Below are 19,776 nucleotides of genomic sequence, written 5' to 3' on the forward strand. Positions count from 1 at the left end.
TTCAGGCGAGCAGTCATCTGGGGCAGTGGCTAGTTTTCCACTCGAGAGAGTTTTGTAGAGCAAAAAAAGCTCTTTCATCGAGTTACCAGCTTCGCTAATTCTGGTCGTGTAATATGCTGTTTTGGACTTCCTAATTAGCCCATGGTAAAGTCGCCTCTCAATCAAGTAGGCGTCTCTAGTTTCTTTGGAAAGAGCCCCGCGCCATTGTCTTTCGACTCTCTTCAGTGCGGCTTTCATGACTCGTAGTTCATCATTGAACCATGGGGCAGTTTTTTTAACCCGGCCACCTGATTTGGCTTTTGAGAGAGGAGCTGTACAATCTAGCGCCTTGTTGATGCGCTTACATAGATTGGTGTTAGCCGTATCTGCATCATCCACCCCAGGGCTCCCCCCTTTAGTCAGCGCATCGCAAAATTTAGACTGGGAGAAGGTGACCCATCTCCTCCTGAGGTGGTACACGCCACATAATTACATTCTAATCAATACAACATACATACACTCCACAAATGCTACATATTTAAACTGCACTCAATGCAACATACACTCCAAACCCCATTAAATGCCACATAAATACACACCAAATAATTAAACACTACTAAATACAACATACACACCACACAATACCACTCAGTGCCACATAATTATATACAACATAATTGCACAACACTCAATGCAATGTAAACAAAAAGGGTGGCTGAACCGTTCCTAGTAGAGAAGAAGCTGTGTATTAGGCGTGACCATGGGTGTACATGTGGCACCCTTGGGCATCCATTATGTTGGAAATATTTGCCTCACACACCCGAATGGGTGTCATGCTTCATCATCGGCGTTGCTCCTCGTCGGGGACCTATCCGAGCTCGGCGGTAACGGGTAGGTCAAGGAGCAGGAACACGGGCTGATGGAGCTACACCTTATGGCTCTCCCCTGATGTTCTATTATCGCCGAAGACTCATGCGGTAATCAATCCCCGACTTTTAGGCAGAGTATATTACTACAGAGGTAAAATATATTGACAGTGCTTGCATTTACACACATGACACCTGCATGTTGTTGTTTTACTGCATAGTACACACTCTAGGTCCTGAAGAATCGCGGAAAATTCCTTATGCGAGAAACATGTTGACCATGTTAATATCCAACTTCACCAAGTCCCACCACACTTAACTCTGTGGTACTTAGGAAGTTGTTTTCACATTTTTAACCGTAGAGGGGGACCCCCAGAATAAAGTAGTACTTTTCGGTACCCCCTACTACATTGTAAATCCCTTTCTAGTTCCTTTACTCTATTGCCCACATACCCGCACTTCACCATAAGGCTGTTGGAAGAAAAGATCTCCGTCAAAGAGCCCCTCTTTGAGGTGAGCCCGTCGGGGATTGCACCGCCTCCCCGACGAGGAGCAACGCCGATGATGAAGCATGACACCCATTCGGGTGTGTGAGGCAAATATTTCCAACATAATGGATGCCCAAGGGTGCCACATGTACACCCATGGTCACGCCTAATACACAGCTTCTTCTCTACTAGGAACGGTTCAGCCACCCTTTTTGTTTACATTGACTTGGTGGGGACACAGGCTGAAACTGGACCTTCCACTCGTTTGAGTGGTAATTAGTGCCCTGCGGATCTATTGATCACCTTCTCCCCTTCTTGATAACTACAACACTCAATGCAACATAAACTCCAAACAATACCACTCAGTGACACATAATTATATGTTACATTAATACACTGCATTCAATGCAACATGCACTACAAATAATACCACGAAATGCCACATAATTACACACTACATACAAGTACAAAAAAAATAGAAGACATTTTTTCATTAAATTATTTTTTAATAGGGATTTTCACTGGGCCCAGAGCAAGGGTAGGACCTGTGCTAGTTGCCTGCCACCCAGCCCATCAGAGCAACGACGTGCTCTGCACTCCCCTGTAAGGCCGTAGACTTCCATAGTGGGGGCCTACAACAGCCCAGTATAAGTCTACTAGGGTTTCACTCTATTGTGTCTGGATACCATACCACACCTAGGGAACCAGACCTCTAGTAGTGCACCATTTACTCACTTAGGTCCTGATGAAGTGCCACACGACTTGTTAGGAGCGACTAGGGCACGAAACATGACGACACATTATACTGCGATAGCCCTCTAGGAACATTGCATCCACACAGGGCTTCCACACTATTTTTAACTAAGCTGGAACTACCTGAACCATTAAAACATTTTTGAACAGGACTGCTCCAGACTTATTTTAAAACTCACTACCTGTGCACTACACTGTCCTTGCCCTCTTACCCGCATGCACCCCACGGCTTCTTCAAAAGATCTCCACCAAAGAGCCCCGTTTACGAGAGCCCGTCGGGCATTGCAGCGCCGACTGGCCAAGGAGCAGAGCCCGATGATGCAACATGACATCCTTCATGGTGTGTGGTGTAAGGGCATCACGAAGAAAGACCTGTCCTTTCCCTTGTCCCTTTGTTAGGAAGTGCACACCCCTCTTTAGCATAGTTATATAGGAGCCACGTGTACTCCTGGGGGCGTGGCCAAGATGGCGGAGTGAGCGGACGCTTCTTTTCGCAGCTCCTCCGGTTCGACTAGGCCCGAGCCCTTTTTCGACAGCTTCTCTCCCCCCGCTTGAGCACAGCGGTCACGGGACGGGTAGCGGAGACCTTGGTGCATGAGCTGGTGGAGAAGTTTGGTCCCGGGTGCTGATATAAGAGGCCCTTTGGTCGTTGGAAGATTGACCGCGAGGCACCACTGAGCCGAGGCAGGCGTGAGCAGCAGGAGGCGGGGACTCGAGGACGGTGCCCCATAGCTAGGCCCTGGCGCGGAAGCCTCGACTGGACTGCGGCACGTTTGATTGCCACACTGCGGCGGTTCTGTTTCTTCGCAGTCGCTGAGACAGACGAGAAACCCGTGGAGGTCACAGCGGAGAGAGATAGTCGCCGAATGGGGGTTGCGGAACTCGAGACCGCGGCTGCGGCCTAGAATGCAACGCTCCTCCCGGTCCCGAATGAAGCTCAAGAAGGAGTGCGGATCGAGGGCGCAGCACGGTTGGCCCTACTACGGACCGGGAGATCTTAAAGCGGATTCATTGCTGGAGCCCTAAGACTGTGTGGAAGCTTGAACAGTGGACATTGGAGAAGGAGGGTCTTCACGGAGACGCTCGGCCTCCATTTTGTTCTCGAGGGGACGGAGGAGACAAAACCCTGAAGTCGCGGCCTAGAATGCAACACGCCCCCTGGCCCCGAATGAAGCTCAAAACGGAGTGCGGATCGAGAGTACAGCACGGTTGGCACTACTAGAGATCGGGAGGTCTCAAAGCGGACTCACTGCTGGAGCCCTGGGACTGTGTAGAAGTTTGGACATTGGATATTGGAATAGGAGGGACTACACGGAGACGCCCGGCCGCCATTTTGCCCTCGAGGGGACAGAGGAGGCAAAGCTCTGAGGTCTTGGCACCTCGCACGTGGGGACCCCACGACACCGGGGCCTGCTATTGGAGATCTGGACCCCTCTCTCCATCGAGCAACGAGCTGCGACCCATGGAGGGCTGATGGCGGGTAACCGGGGCGGAAAGAAGGGGGAACGTACGCTCCCGGACATGCTCAGCAGGCCCCAGCAACAACGGGATAAGGCACAACCGTCGCTGAGCTCCTCCAGAGGCTCAGGGGACCCGGCTGGGGGGGAACCCCCGGTCACGAGATCTTTCATGGAGGCCCTTTTTAGCTCGGTCAAAGAAGACTTCCAGACGCTGAAACAGGAGGTGGCCAACGAGGTGCGTGAGGTACGCAGAGAAGTGGAGGGCCTGGGAGAGCGCATGGAGACGGTGGAGACGGCGGCGCTCCGGAGGGACGAGGAGATTGTCCACCTACAACAGGAGGTGTTCCGCCTCAGAGAACAGCACGTGGACCTCCAGGCCCATAACGAGGACTTGGAGAAAAGGTCGAGGAGGAACAACATACGGGTCCGGGGGGTCCCGTCCGCCGACGAGGGGGCTGATATTGCCGGCTACCTGAGGGACATGTTCAGGGAAATCCTGGGTGAGCCGGCGGACTTCCCGATCCGGATCGATAGGGCCCACAGGGTTGGCCGTCAGCGACAACCGACTGCGCCTCCACCGGACATTTTGGCCTTCCTGCCTGATTTCCCTGTGAAGGAGCGCATAATGGTGGAGGCGCGCAAAAAGCAACCTCTGAGCTTCCGGGGGCGCTCCGTCGCCCTGTTTCAGGACTTGTCTGCCATCACGTTGCAAAAACGCAGGGCCTTTAAGATTGCAACGGACTTCCTGAGGGAGCAGGATATACTGTACACTTGGGGGCATCCCTTTCGCCTCATTTTTCGATGGAACGGCACAATACACCAACTGCGCTCCCTGCAGGAGACATGTGGGGTCCTGGGACTCACAGCGACGGAGGAGGACAGCGCGACGCCGAGCCGGAGGCGCTCTGACAGGAGTGGAAGGTGGAGAGCGACGAGAAGGCGATAGGTGGCAAGCGCCGGGAGTCCAGACTCTCCCACCATCAGGGCCGAAATGGCCAACGCATTGAGAGAGGCAGCCAGGGACGCTGCTGCCACGGATGGCGTGGCCCTGATGGCGTAGAAACGCTGCGGGGGGAGAAGGACATAGCATCTGAGGACAGCAGGTTTGGGGCCAAAGGGAGGGTGGGGGGAGGCGGGAAGAGCGAGTGGCCGGACGTCCACTTTAAGTACTTTCCACTGACTTGTCCGTTTCAGGACATGACTGGGACATTGGGTTGCACAAGTTGGAGGGGGGAAGTGGGATTGTTGGCCAGTTGCCAGGGGATTGGTTCGGGGAGAGTTTGGGGGAGGGGGGGATACTGTCCAGTGCTTTATACATTCTTGCATTTTTTCACTCGAGCACCTTTGCGCTGACGCCCCGTGACCTGTCCTGCCCGGGTGGGTTCCCGCTGCTTAGCGAACGCTGACCTTCACAACCATGGCGACACTTAAGGTGGTGACCCTTAATGTCAAGGGGTTAAATAATCCAGTTAAAAGAAGGGCAATTCTATCTCTGTTGGAGGGAACACAGGCGGACATTTGTCTCCTGCAGGAGACCCACTTGTTAGCACAAGACTGTCACAGGATGCGCTCTCGCAAATTTCCCACGCAGTTCTTCTCCTCAACTACTTCTAAAACGGCGGGGGTAGCCATATTGTTATCGAGTTCCTTCAGGGGAGAGGTGCTGTACAAACTCGCAGAGCAGAAAGGGAGGCTGTTAGCGTACCGACTCAAGCTGGGGGGCATGACGTTCTCCATTGGCTCCTTATACAGCCCGAATGAACACCAGGAGCGCTTTCTAGACTCAGCACTAGTGGATATGACGGCTTCCCCAGACAGACACATCATTTTGGGGGGGGGCCTGAACATGGTTTTTGATTCCACACTAGATAGGTCCGCACAGAGATACCCGCAAACTGGGGAACTCTCACAGGCAGGGAAGGCTCAGCTAACTGATTTAGACCTACATGACCTCTGGCGCACATTGCACTCCACTGATAGGGACTACTCTTATTATTTGCATGCGCACCGGACGTACGCGAGGCTGGACCACCTACTGGTCAGCGGACCAATGTGTGCCTTGGCCACGGCGGCGGATAAAGGGGTCCTTTCATTGTCAGACCACGCGCCGGTTTCGGGCACATTTACATTGCCGCCGGTCTCTCCCTCCCGTGGTGTTTGGCGACTCAGGGACACCCTGTTACATAAGAAATCTGTAGTGAAACACATTGAGGAGTCAATCCGGGAGTATCAGACACATAACGGTAACCAGGACACATCATTGGCGACTCAGTGGGCGGCGCTGAAGGCGGTCCTGAGAGGGGAGTTTATCTCTATCTCCTCGGCTGAGAATAGGGAAAGACAGCGCAAGAGGGAGGAGTAGACTTCCAAGGTTAGAGAACTGGAGCACGTACACCGCCGTACTGGAGCCCCTAGAATATGGAAATAACTGAAGGCAGCTAAAAAACTCCTGTCGGCGTTAGATATGGATAGGGCAGAATATGCGGCGCTACGCCTGAAACATGCGTACTACACGGGGGGTGATCGATGCAGCAAACTTCTGGCAAATAGGCTTCGAGTGGCGCACCAGCGGAACTCGGTCAAGGAACTGTTGGACTCTGATTGGGTGGCTGTCTCTGAAGACGCAGCTGTAGCGGAGGTGTTCCGTAAGTTCTATGCGGACCTCTACGCAGGGGAGCCCCCTTCGCCGCAGGACATCGCGGACTACCTGGAATCGGTGGCCCTTCCGGCCCTGACCCAGGCACAAGCGGAACACCTGGAATGTAATATCCATGTGGAGGAGGTGATCGCCGCCATTTCCAGGCTCAAGCATGGGAAGGCCCCGGGCCCGGACAGTTACACGAGCCCTGTTTTATAAGACCTTTTGCCCGGCTGTGGCGCCCATCCTTGCCCGCCTTTTCAACTCCTTCTCTGCACCGGGGGCTATCCCACCTGACCTTCTGAGAGCTACGGTATCGGTCATTCCTAAACCAGGAAAGGACCGGACCCAATGTGGCTCGTACAGGCCAATCTCCCTCCTGAACGCCGACCTCAAACTATATACAGGGATTTTGGCGTCCAGACTGGCTCTTCATCTGCCAGGCCTGGTGGAGGCTGACCAGGCCGGTTTTGTCCCGGGAAGGCAAACAGTCGACAACACCAAGAGGGTGGTGCACATTTTGGAGAAAGCTTCACGGATCCCCGGAGAGAGAATGTTGCTAGCGGTAGATGCGGAGAAAGCATTTGACCGCGTGCATTGGCCTTATCTTGAACAGGTGCTGGGGAAGATGGGTATTGGAGAGAAGTTCTGCTAGATGATTTGTAACTGCTATAAGTCCCCATCGGCGATGGTTAGAGTTAATGGCTGTAGCTCCCGCAGCTTCGAGATAGAAAGGGGCACTAGACAGGGGTGCTCGCTCTCTCTGCTTCTCTTTGCCCTCTATATGGAGCCGTTTGCCCAGAGGATACGCCAGAACCCAGATGCGATAGGGGTGAAGATGGGGCAATATGTCCACACAGTTAGTCTCTACGCGGACGATGTACTATTGACCCTGGATGACCCAATGAGGGCTCTCCCTGCATGCATTAAGGAGCTGGATGACTTCTCGAAGGTGGCGGGCTTCAAGATGAACATGGGCAAGTCAGCGGCCCTGGATGTGTCTCTGGCGGCTGACATGAGAAGAGACCTGCAGAGGCTTTTCCCTATGCAGTGGTCATCGACCCTGGTACCTTACCTGGGGATTCTCTTAGCACCTATGCTATCAGCGATGGTGGCGGCCAATTACGCAGCCCTGGGCATGAAAATCAAGGAGGAGCTGGGCCGCTGGGGTAAAGGGATGCTGTCTTGGCTTGGCAGAATAGCTGCGGTTAAGATGACGGTCTTACCCCAGATTTTGTATCTCTTTCGGGCCTTGCCGCTTCAGCCGCCCACTGGATGGATCAGACAGACGCAAGCAGATATTGCACGCTTCATCTGGCAGGGCCGTAAGCCGAGAATGAAGAGGGTTCTCTCCACACTAGCCCCGGAGGCGGGAGGCCTTGGCATCCCGGACCTTCGGAAATACTTTCAGGCGGCGCAGTTGCGCTACCTGGTGGAATGGAACAGATGGGAATCTGACAAGCATTGGCTCTTTCAAGACCAAGCCGTGGCGGGACGTCCCTTACAGGAGATACCGTTCTTGCGACGGGTCCACCGCCCCCCCAATTTGTACGCGTCCTTTGTTATGCGAGTTCCCATGAGAGTGTGGGACGCTGTTAACGAGGTTCACGATCTCACCACGTTCCCCTCGCCATTTACGCCGATAGCAGAGAACCCTGATTTCACCCCGGGTCTAGAACCGGGTGCATTCGCGCGTTGGAGAGCAGCGGGCTGCCGTGCGCTCTTCCAGATGTACGACGCGGAGGGAGTAGTCCCCTTTCAGCACCTTAGACAGGAATACCAGCTGGCCGAAACGGAGAGAATGAGGTACATGCAGGTTAGACATTGGGCGCTTCAACCGCAGGTACGCGAGACAGCGGACCGTAAGTTGAAGCCGTACGAGAGGTGGCTGGTGACTCGCACCTCTTAAGCTAAGCTGATCTCGGACCTATATAAGTTGCTGCAACCCCCCCCATTTCACTTTTATAATCCTGGTAGGGAGCGCTGGAATAGGGAGCTGGGGAGGACGCTTAGTCGCAGTGGCGGTTCTTACATGGGGGCGTTTGGGCGCCGCTCCCCCCTGCTTTCTCGCCGTGCGAGAAGGCAGAACAAATGCTAGTTATCATATTATATAAGTTATATAATATGATAACTAGCATTTGTTTGTGCCTTCTCGCACGGCGAGAAAGCAGAACAGTTTCCTTGTTTACAGTGGGAGTGTGTTACTCGAGGGCAGGGGGAGTGGCTTGGGGGAGTGGCTTGCCCACTATTGTTAATACTGACTGTTTGGACAGCCTGAGGCCGGCGCCCAAACAGACAGTATTAACTACAGTGGGAAAGCCACTCCCCCAAGCCCCCCCCCCCTGGCCTCAACTCTCCCTGTTCTCTGTATGCTGCAGCAGCAGCATACGACAGAAAATTACGTCACCTGGGGCAGCCGGCCGCACCAATCAATCTGCGGCAGTGGAGAGGGAGGCTGCCTGCCGCGCCGCCTTCCTGATGACGTGCTGCAGCGCAGGACAGGACTTGAAAACGAGGACGGCGGGAATCGGGACGGAGTCTCTGGTAAGTTTATACTATTTTATTTAAAATATATTGGTTGTCGTACCCCATTTCCAATCCCCCCAACCCGTAATGCCGGCGAATTAGAGCCCGCCATTAAAGGCTGTTCACCCTTGGTTTATAAAATGTGAATCAAAAGTTTTTTGATGCAAAACAGTAGAATTCTGTTTCAAATCGTGTATAAACTGTGTACATCGATCTGAAGAGTCATATATGCGCCGTACAAGAGCATGCATGTCTTTTAACCGTCATAATTTATTTTTTTAATGGTTGGACCTTTTAAAACCTCTCGGCTGAAGTCCCTTCTCGATCTCTCATGAATACAACTTACAAGCATTCCGCCTCGCGCGGCATCGGTAGCATTTCTAAGTGTATATTCAATGCCAGAGTGAGTCACGCGCTGCGGAATGTTGGATAGCCAGCTCGCCACCCCCCCTCGACACATACCAGAGATGTCCCTCCGCCGGCATCGTGCCTGGTTCGAAACCCCGTGGCCATGGCGAGAAATGATGGAAGTCGTCGGCAACCCGATTACTTTATTTCACAATTATTTAATGATAACATTCGTTCATATTTTTATGGTGCAGAAAACACACAGAATGGAAGTTTAGTTTGCATACACTCAATTAGATATTACACGTCTCTTCAGCATTTGTGACCTTAAGGCTAGTGGAAGCCATTTGCTGCTCATCATCTGTTTGAAGGGATTGGAGGCGGCCCACCTGGCGCGGGGATTAGAGTGGGGTGGGGGTGTCTGTGGGGGGAGGGGGGACCCTCACACCTCCAGATCAATTAACACCAAGGTCCAGTGTCACCTCGGGAGCCCTGCGCTCTGGGGAGGGTCCCGCTGTGTGTGCGCTCCGAACGCTATCAGGTGACCAGATCAGACACTCACAGGCCCGGCTCCTGACCCCGGCTGCATGCACAAGTAAGCAGGGTGCTGATGAGTCAGAAGCCAATCAGTCACTTGAACTAGGCATTCAGTAAAAACTGTACTCATTGTTTATACGCAGTTCGAACGGCGCGCGGCGATAAAATTTTAAGATAAATACAGATTGCAAAGTTGCCAGAACAGGCTGAGGCATGACCATTGCAGGTGCCCCAATGTGTAGCGCGTGAAACAACAGTTGAAGTGCAGAAATGTTATCTGATGCGATGGGGGTGGCTGTGCCCAAGTAACAGGTGCCAGAGCTCACCAGGGAGGGGTGCATGGGAGGCGGCAGGCTCATGAGCCGACTCCTGTCATTGTAAAAGTCAAAAGACCAAAATCACGAGGCACTTGTAGGAACTTTTAATAGTTCATGTTTCCTTACATCCTTTCGCCTTGTTATTGGGGTCACCTTGTATAGGGTCGTGGGCTTTTCACACACACCTGTTTGCTCTCATATCAGTTCTGAAGGAATGCAGTGCCTTGCGCATTGGTGCTTTTAATTATAATGTGTTGTGAGCAGAGGCGTACAGCTACGGTGCAGTAAGACTTTCATTTTACGCCTCACCACTTTCAAATGTCACCAGCCGCCACTGCTTAGTCGTAACGAATGGGATCAGATCTCGTACCGCGCGAGACACTCGGCATACCACACGGGGCTCACCGAAACACTCACAAAGGTGTCTACATATTGGTACTATACCCCTGAGAGGTTGAATGAAATGAATAGGAACATTGGGAAGGTTTGTTGGAGGGAATGTGGGCAGACAGGGACACTCACACATGTGCTCTGGGATTGCCCGTTGTTGAAGGATTACTGGAAGGAGGTTATAGATGAGGTGGACGCTCACTTTGACACAGAATTGCCGCGCCTCCCGGCGTACATTTTGCTGGGCCTCCCGAATCGGCTAATGTACCCGTTGAAGTCCCGTAGGGGTCGGCAAATAGCGATAGCACTGGGTTCGGCGATCCAAAACATACTTATACACTGGCGCACCACTACGGCCCCCTCCATCACGGGTTGGCTCCACAGACTTTGGCATGTCTTGGGCATGGAAAAACTATCGCTTTCGGTGGCGGGGGACGTGGAACAATTTGATGAGTTGTGGCAACCCTTTCATGCGTTATTGACCACAGAATTTAGAGAACTTACCTGTCCGAGATACCTTAGGCTACTGAGACTAACGCCACCCTTAGAACCGATTGCTTAAACAGACATTGAGTGGGGGGGCTCACAATGGGTGGGGCGGGGGAGGGGGGGCGGGGCGGAGGAACAGGCCAAGCACTGGACGGAGGAAAGTTGGGGGGGGAGTTTGGGGCGAAGTTGAGGGAGTTTGAGGGGGAGGGGGAGGGGGATCAAGGAGGGAGGGGGTTCAATCTATTGTTTACTTTTTGGGGCTTCCAATCTCGTTGACAATGGCAGACACATCAAGACCCTTTTCATAGGAACTTTATATGATACAGCCGTTGTCTACCACTACGCTCCAACTGCTAATGCCTTGTATTTTCTTGTATTTCTCAAACCCTATGCCTCCCGTGTCCTTTTTCTTCTGTAATGCCTTAATAAAATGCTTTAAACCTAAAAAACTACTCCTCTCCCCCCCTTTTTTTGACACATAATTACACGCCACATACAAGTACAAAAAAATAGAAGACATTTTTTCATTGAAATCTTTTTTTAATAAGGATTTTCAGTTATATATAATGTCATCTTCATTTCTATAAAAGTAACAAAAATGATTAACACTTTTTATTATAACTTTTCGACATAATGCACAACAGCCACAATACTCTACAACATAGCCATAAATTCGGCCTAAACACATAAGGTCCCAAAGGTGAGACCTATTGGCTATGCCAATACTTGTTGTTCTTCTCTTTCTGCAGCCTTCCCTCCTCTACTCATTTCTGCCTTGACTTTGACTACCCACCTCCTGCTCCTTCTGACCAGAACTCTGTGGTTGACTTGTTCCTTTTTTTTTCCTTGCCTTCTGCCTGGAAGCATATCTCCACAATTTTGGCTTCCTTCTGGGTGAATCTTCTCCCATGGTCTTATCAAGCTATATAAAGCCAGGAAGATGCTTTGCAGCTGTACTGTACCACCAGCGACTACCTGTCCCATATTGCCATGGATTACTGAGGAGGAGGACCCAGGGTCCAGCAAAGCTAGGGCAGCGCTTTGAATCCCACAGTGTAGGAAGCAGCCGGGCTGTGCCCAAGCCAAGGGCAACCTGAGGCTGGGCTGGGTCACTCCTTTTGGTTCCAGTTTTCTGGAGGTGCTATTGCTTTATTGATCTGCTATTGCTTGTTTGATCTGCCCCCCAGCACCCTGGATGGAAAAACACAAAACCCCGATTCTCACTAAGTCCAGACCTAATTCATCTTTTATTTTATTCCCTGGGTGGAATGTTGGAGTGGATTTAACTATTCCACATAACATGGGCGCCCGCTAAACGTAAAGGATGCCAGGGATCAAGAACGATGCCCCCTACATTACATCCGTCAACCCGTGCTTTTGATACCAGCCCAGCGAGCACTACTGTGCCTATTGCCGTAGACTTGGAACTCTTCCAGTGGAAATTACTGGATTCTGTGAGGGGAGGTGGAATCGCTGCTTTCTCCAGTGCTTGTGCAGTTGGCAGCTGTCAAAAACAATTTCTACAGCGTTACATCAAGTCTCCCTACCTCTCCTAATAGTATACCTGATCAACTTCCTCACGCTCTGGCACCCGGGGCTTTGAACTTTTGCCCTGAGTTGCCCTCAAACTAACACTATTACCTACCCAATTATTCTGTGGACAGACACACATCCACCCACCCCCCCATTTCGCACCACTACTCTTTAGAAAATCAATAATCTCTAGTAGATTATGGGCCAAGTGGTGTGGGAGGGCCTTGGGGGGATTCACTTTTGGGTAAGGCCTCTAGGGCCAGAGCAGGTCAGCTATCCACAGAGCCCCTTAGTGCTGCCGTAAATAACCCAGTTAGCATTACCAGCTGCATTACGCCACTTTATGCCCGACTGGGTAATTCAATTCGGAGATCGGTGATCGGGGAACATGAGGGCTTAGCCCATAAAGGCGGGGTGTCAGAATGATGGCAAGTAATCACAGGGGAGGATGGATCACTTGCACCTGTAATACCAGGGTCAGGTGTGGTAACTAACTTATAAACACTCATTCATGTACAGGAGCGATGGAGCGGTATATCTTGTTTCTCCGCTTCTCTTAGAATACATACATTACATGTTCAATTAAAAGAGTTTAATTGAGCATGTAATGTATGATTTTCTTTCCCAGCTATAGGTACTACTGACCTGTTGCTAAGAAGAAGGGTGAGTTAATTATCTACCTATATAGGATGCTTACAGCTTAGCACCTTAACATTCGATGTAGGTCCTGAAGAAAGCCCCCCAACCTTTTGGGCATCTCTATGGGCTGAAACATGTCGACCTTTTGCTTGGACTTCAAGGTGCTGTAGAACAATAGCACTTCTACACATGCACCACCATATTTTTTACCCTTGCCATCTCTTCTACCGAATAAAGTTTGTTTGGGAAGGAGAGTTAAGAAATTTTTAAACACTTCACTTTTGTTCACCCTATTCCTGATCACTACTGTCAAAACCAGTTGTTCAACCTCCAGGTGGAGGAAAGCATCCTATCAAAATAAGACCCAATGATGAAGCTTTCACGTTTTAAGAGAAGTGGAGAACCAAGATATACCACTCCATCGCTCCTGTACGTGAATGAGGGTTTTTAAGTTGGTTACCACACCTGACCCTGGTATTAAAGGTACAAGTGATCCATTCTCCCCTTTGATTGTTTAACTTCGACAGGAAGCCAAATGGATCAGAGCTTCTTCCTCCCTCTATTGATTAGAATATTTTAGAATGGTGTCACTATTAATTTACCACCTGACTGCTGTTCCTATGTTGTGATAATGACGAACGTCCCTCCCCGGTCACCGCATATCACTGAGTCCCCAGACCAGTTAAAGAACAAAGTCCTCCACTGGCTTCAGGCTAAGTATATCTTTATGGTCTCTAAAGCTGGTCACAATCTGTTGGCACGAAGGACTGGGTGGAGTGGCCCAGCTAACAAGTCCTTTAAGGGAGATTGGGTTATTATTAATTTTAAACACTCTAAGTCTGCGGGTGAGATATCCTAATCTCGCCTCTTTAATTCCGGAAATATTAAGCTTCTCCCACTGGGCTTTTTCTACCTCCACCTGCACCGTGCGCATCTTACCCCTGACAATCAATTTCCTGGTCATTCCTTAATGCTTAAATTCAACCTTTTGTTTTTAAAGAATCGGAAAACCTCAATTAGTGTGCAGAACCATTCTTTCGCTAGTAAAGGTACAAATAACAAAATGTATCTAATTACTTCTTCAATTTGTCACCTTGCTTTTATTTTTGGTGTAACCTGAAATGCTGTGAGTGACCACAACCCATTAGTTTTATCATTGTCCCTTTGAGCTAAAGGTTCGACAGTCACTAGCCATGCAAGGCAAAATGGAGTCCTCATCAAATGGACAGGGTTGATCCTTTGCACATAACACAAAAGCTACTAGCCACAAATGTAAATTAGATTAACTACTGCCAGGGCAACAAGGTGGATCAAGATTGGTTGATTCAAGCTTTTGAAACAATCACCAGGTCAATTAATTGTTTTCTGACGTGGCCTATTAGACCTAGGAATTCCAAAAGACAAGGCTGGTTTAACAATTCATGTAAGGTTGCATCCAAGTTGTTATGGATAGCCCTGCATAGCTCTCCGAGGGACTTTCTAGCCATTAAGCAACTGAGAAAGCAGTATAACAAGGCGCCCCCCCTCATGAAAAAAGATCTTAGGGAAGAGGCCTGTCTCAGGCAGCTGAGAACAATGTTTTCTTGTTTTGGGGCATGGTTAACACACCTTTTTAAAAAAACGATTCACCCCCAGAACTAATTTGTCTCTCTTCAAGCATGGGTCGACCATTTTTTAAAGACTTTTTATCCCTTTGTGGGCACAGACTCTGAGAACCGCCAAAAGGCACTAGTGGACGCACGTAAGAGCATTCCCCGAATAATTAGTGGGACCCTTGCATTTACGTTAGACAAGGTCCTTTTAGCCTTAGAAAAGCACACTGGGTCAAAGTCCCAGGCCTAATGGGTGCTGGTTGATGAATTTAGAGCCCTGGTTGAGAAATGGACCCCCATTTTGACCAGAATGCTTAATGCGGCAGCTGATGGCATGATACCATCTAGCCGGGCCTCATCCATTATAGTGCCCATCTTTAAAAGGGGGTCAGATACGATCCCAAGTGCTACCGCCCCATCTCCCTCCTTGATACCACCACAAAGTTGCTTGGCAGGGTATTTTTTCTTTTGAAGGCCCAGTATGGGGACAGTGGAGCAGTGTGTGAATTGGGATCTGCTTATTGGTAAACATACGAAGGCTAAGTCTGATTCCATTCATCTGTGTCTTGCTGACCTTAGCAGCACCTTCATAGTGCTCTCTCTTGGGGTCCCTGAGAATATTGTTCATTTTCTGTCCCAGTTGTATGATATTTTATCTGCAAAAGTTTGTTATGGCCACACATATATAACTCCGCTATCCACATGGTCAGTATACCTGGTCTCAACATAATTTCCTGGCCAGACGACACCCAGCCCCTCCTCTCACTTACCGACGACCCCACCACCACCAGAGACAATTTCCACGGATGCATGACAAACATCACTGACTTGCTGAAGAACTACTGCCTGCAGCTGACCACAGACAAGATGGAAGCCCTGATCCTTGGCAACAACAGCAACACTTGGACCGACTCCTGGTGTCCATCAGACCAAGGACCCACACCCACTCTCTCCAACCACGCCAGAAACCTCAGAATCATCATTGACAACAAGCTCAACATGAAATCACAGATCAACGCCGTCTCTTATACCTGCCAATTCACTTTGCACATGCTAGGTAGGATCTTAAAGTGGCTACCCCTACACACAAGATAAACCGTAACACAAGCCCTCATCACCAGCCGACTGGACTACGGCAATACCATCAAAGTACAAATCGCGGCACACCTCCTACAGAGACTTTAGACCATACAGAATGCTGCAGCCAGACTCATCCTCGGCCTTCCCCGACAAACCCAAATCACACCCCACCTCAGGAAACTCTACTGGCTCCACATACAAAAGAGCGGCAATTTAAGTTGCTGACACATGCACACAAGGCTCTACACAACCAAGGACCTGCCTACATTAACCACCCCCTGAATTTCCACAAACCATCAAATAGACTATGCTCCACCTCCCTTTCACTTGCCCATACTCCCCGCATCTACCGAAGCAGAAGTGGAAGACGCTCCTTCGCCCACATAGCAGCAAAGGCCTGGAACAGCCCCCGGACCATCACCTCAATTCCGGAATTCTGAATGGCCCTCTAGACCTGGCTGTTCGAATAAGCCTCTGGGACCTGCAAGCGCCTGGATACCCTATCAGGTGATTAGCCGCGCTTTATAAATCCTGATTGGATTGGAATGAAGAATGGTCTCCCTCATTTAATATCAAGAGAGGATTCAGGCAGGCCTGCGTCCTGCTCCATTCCTTTTTTCCCTTTTTCATCAATGCAGTGGTTAGTGCCCTGCAGGCTCTGCCGGCAATTTGTCTATAGTTTGTGGAAGTTCAGCCCCAGGGCTTTTGAATGGAAATGACATGGTCCTAAGATGTAGGGGTGCTGTCGGTCTGCAGAGACTGATAGACACTTTTGAGGACTTTATGGAGGCTAGGAAATTAATGATCACTATAGCTAAAACATTTTCGATGACCTGTGAGAGAAACAGCCAGAAGTGTAAAAGCCCTACACAACCAAGGCCCAAGATACCTCAACAGCCGCCTCAACTTCTACACTCCCACCCGCCAGCTCCGATCGACCAGCCACGGCCTCGCCGCCATCCCCCGCATCCGAAGAGCCACAGCAGGAGGAAGGTCCTTCTCCTACCTGGCCGCCAAGACTTGGAACTCCCTCCCGATCCACCTCCGCCTGACCCAAGACCACCTCGACTTCAGGAAGCAGCTCAAGACCTGGCTGTTCGAGCAGTAGCGGACCCCCCCTCCCCAAGCGCCTTGAGACCCACCCGGTGAGTAGCGCGCTATATAAATGTTTTGATTGATTGATTGATTGATTGATTTTTTATCAAGGGCTCTCCCATCGTGAAGGTCAATTCATTTGTGTAGTTAGATATCTTTTTCACTAATAATGGTTTATGGACTTAACATATATAAATCACTTGATCCAAAATGAGTACAGTGTGCGAGGGAATTTTTAGGTTCTCCCGTAAACTTGGAAGTCGACCCATTAGGGAAATAGTCAATATTTACAAAGTAAGATCCCTTTCTGCTGCTATGTACGGAGGGGGCCAGGAGGTTATTCATCTTGTTGCCCTCTTCAGGTGGAAGAGAATGCTTTTCCTTAGATGCCTATTGTTTATCCCTGCCTCTACACCATCCACTATTGTGCATAAGGAAGTGGGGCTAACCCGCTTGGGGGACTTGCTCCCGCTTAAACCCAATTTACTTTGGCACTCAATTTGGGCAAAAACCAAAACAGCTTTTATGAAATTCATCAATCTGGATTGTCTAGCATTAGACCATGTCTTTAAAATACAGTGGCTGTCCTAGATTAACAAAGTCTCTAAATCATTGTTTGATACCTCCATGCTCAAATTTCCCTACAGAAACCCTGCTTTACACAAATGTGAGGTTAAGGCCTCATTTTTAGGTGCTAGGAAGGAAAAGAGGGAACTTGTTGAGCCCAAAAAGTTGACAGTGTCTCTTATTTGTCAGGCCCTATACCCAAGGGCCTCCAACTGTATCTTCCCCGGGTGAGCAACACTCAACACCACTTAGTTCTTACAAGGCGGTGGCTGGACATAGAATACCACCTTGTTAACTTCCCCATTATGAATCACTGGCATGGGGTCCCAGTACCGTGCCCATGTGATGGTGTTTCGAAGCAGAGCATTCAGCACTGTACATTATTCTGTCGTTGCTATGACGGTCCAAGGAAAGTTTTCTTGACAAAAATCTTTGTTAAAAATAGTATCAGGGATCATAATGTTGCTTTACGGTACCTGTGTGCATTAGATCACACTACATGCTTTAGAATAGCCTGTTATATATGGAGTGTGATTCAAACTAGAAAACACAAATCTAGTTACACATAGTTTTTGCCTATTTTAGATGGTTCTCCCATTAATGCTGTGCATAGTTTGTTTTCATATTGTGGTAGCCTGTCTGGGTGCTATTTGCGGATGATGTTTCTTAGACGAGCTGTTTATCATAATTGTAGGTTCACTACCCCTTCTTTTTAAAATGTTTTTATTTGTGTTGCTGGAGTAATTCTATGCTGGGGAAGCCACTTGGGTGCTATTTGTAGCTAACATTCTTTAGCTGAGCTTCTACTACTATTGAACAATCACTCTCCTGTCTTTTTTAATAGATTTTTTTTACTTTTGTTTGTTGTAGCAATTCTATGCTTTTTGTTCTTTTATGTTCCAATGAGATTGTGCTGATTAAAGATTTTGACTCAAATCGCCTGGCTTATCTCGTTGATTTATCTGTCTGCCAATCCCTGGTTGTGTCATGACTCTTCCCATTTCCTCTATTTTGTTCTCTTCTTCTCAGTCATTCCCACTCTTCTCTGCTACTGACCATCTTCTTTCCTCTATCCTTATCCGTCCTCAATTTACCCTTGCACATTTTTTCCTGAGCTTTGTCTTTGTGTGAAAAGTCTTTCGCAAGAATACAAAGCTCCACTTCTTCTCTTCCCTTCATCGTCTACCACTTACAGTTTACGCCTTCATTCCATTGACAATTCTGATTTGGGTACAATCTCCTGAATGCAGCCAAATTCAGGAATTTAACCAGGGAGCAAATTGTGCACTCCAGGGTTTTAGTACAACCTGCTAAAATCTGATTAGGTGAAAGGGCCCTTGTGCTCTTTGATGACCGTAGTATGGTAAACAACTTCCCCTATTAGTACATCATCCTCAATTCCAATAGGCTTCATCAAAAATGGGCCCCTAATTGTACATCAGGTGAATACCTCCCCATTTGGAGTCAGTATTCTCTGGGTGAATATGTAAACAAGCCCAAATTGGGGCCCAATTGTATGTGATCCTATTCTATTTCTCTTCTCCCAACTGTGAAATTACATCTCTGATCTCATGTGTTTGCTCAGCCATTTCCTATTTGGATGCAATTTCCCATGTTTTCTATCACACAGTTCATCTAAAACTATCAATACTAGCTTCTGAGTTTAACTCATTTATTTAATATGATGTACTCCTTTGTTCCTTTCATACTACCATTCTTGACAACATCAATTTTGACAAAGTCAATGATACAAGAATGAGTCATGTGATAGCTGATTGGATGTATGAGTTCAAGGATAAATGACTGAGCATGTAAGATGTGTTATTGCTTGCACAAACTCACCAAGGACCGAAGATGCCCTTTTAGAAATAAACGAGACCTACTGGACTTGCCTCTGCTTATTACCTTTAGTTAACACGTCACTGTTCTAGATTCGGTGGTTTGGTAAATAAAAAAAGGTACAAATAGAAAACTATAATATACAGAAATATAAATTATGTACTTTTTGCTAGAAAGGTGACTTACGCTTCTGATTGTAAATGGAGACCGTTCACCCACTTCCAGACACCTTCTTGATCCCTATCCGTCAGGCCAATCCAGAGGATATCCTGCTTTGCCGTGTTTGAGATGAAGAGCTGTAGGAGAGCAAAGGGAACAGGTTATGCAAAAGATCACAAATCTCAGAGCACCTGGGGTATTTGTGACCTGTCTCAGACCCAGGTTGCCACTTTTGATGCTAGATAACTCTTAGATTCAACAGAGCTGGGTGCACGCAAGGATTCTGAAACTTTACTGACCAAAACCTTTTGTATGGAAAAATAGCCGCTGGGAGTAACAGGTCTTTTGACCTGCGGTGCAGAAACCGCTCTCACTAGGATACACCTTAAATTCAATTTCTTTATGATTTGAGATCTATCAAAACACTGCTGGATGCCTTCAGGCCTGTAATCATCGCCACCTCTATCAGACTGTGCCACAA

At 49.0% G+C, this 19,776-nt stretch overlaps 1 protein-coding gene across 1 annotated transcript in view; it reads right to left on the bottom strand.

Annotated features, from left to right (window-relative positions):
• The window catches only part of LOC147673376 (hepatic lectin-like), a 102,220-nt gene that overhangs the window by 6,633 nt on the left and 75,811 nt on the right, over window positions 1-19,776 (bottom strand). The window contains exon 5 of the mRNA XM_086947235.1: window positions 19,323-19,432. Within this exon, the coding sequence (XP_086803361.1) occupies window positions 19,323-19,432 (110 nt within the window). The remainder of the gene's footprint in view (window positions 1-19,322; window positions 19,433-19,776) is intronic.

The sequence above is a fragment of the Lissotriton vulgaris genome, chromosome 12 (assembly GCF_964263255.1).
Source record: "Lissotriton vulgaris chromosome 12, aLisVul1.2, whole genome shotgun sequence".
Taxonomy (NCBI): Eukaryota; Metazoa; Chordata; class Amphibia; order Caudata; family Salamandridae; genus Lissotriton; species Lissotriton vulgaris.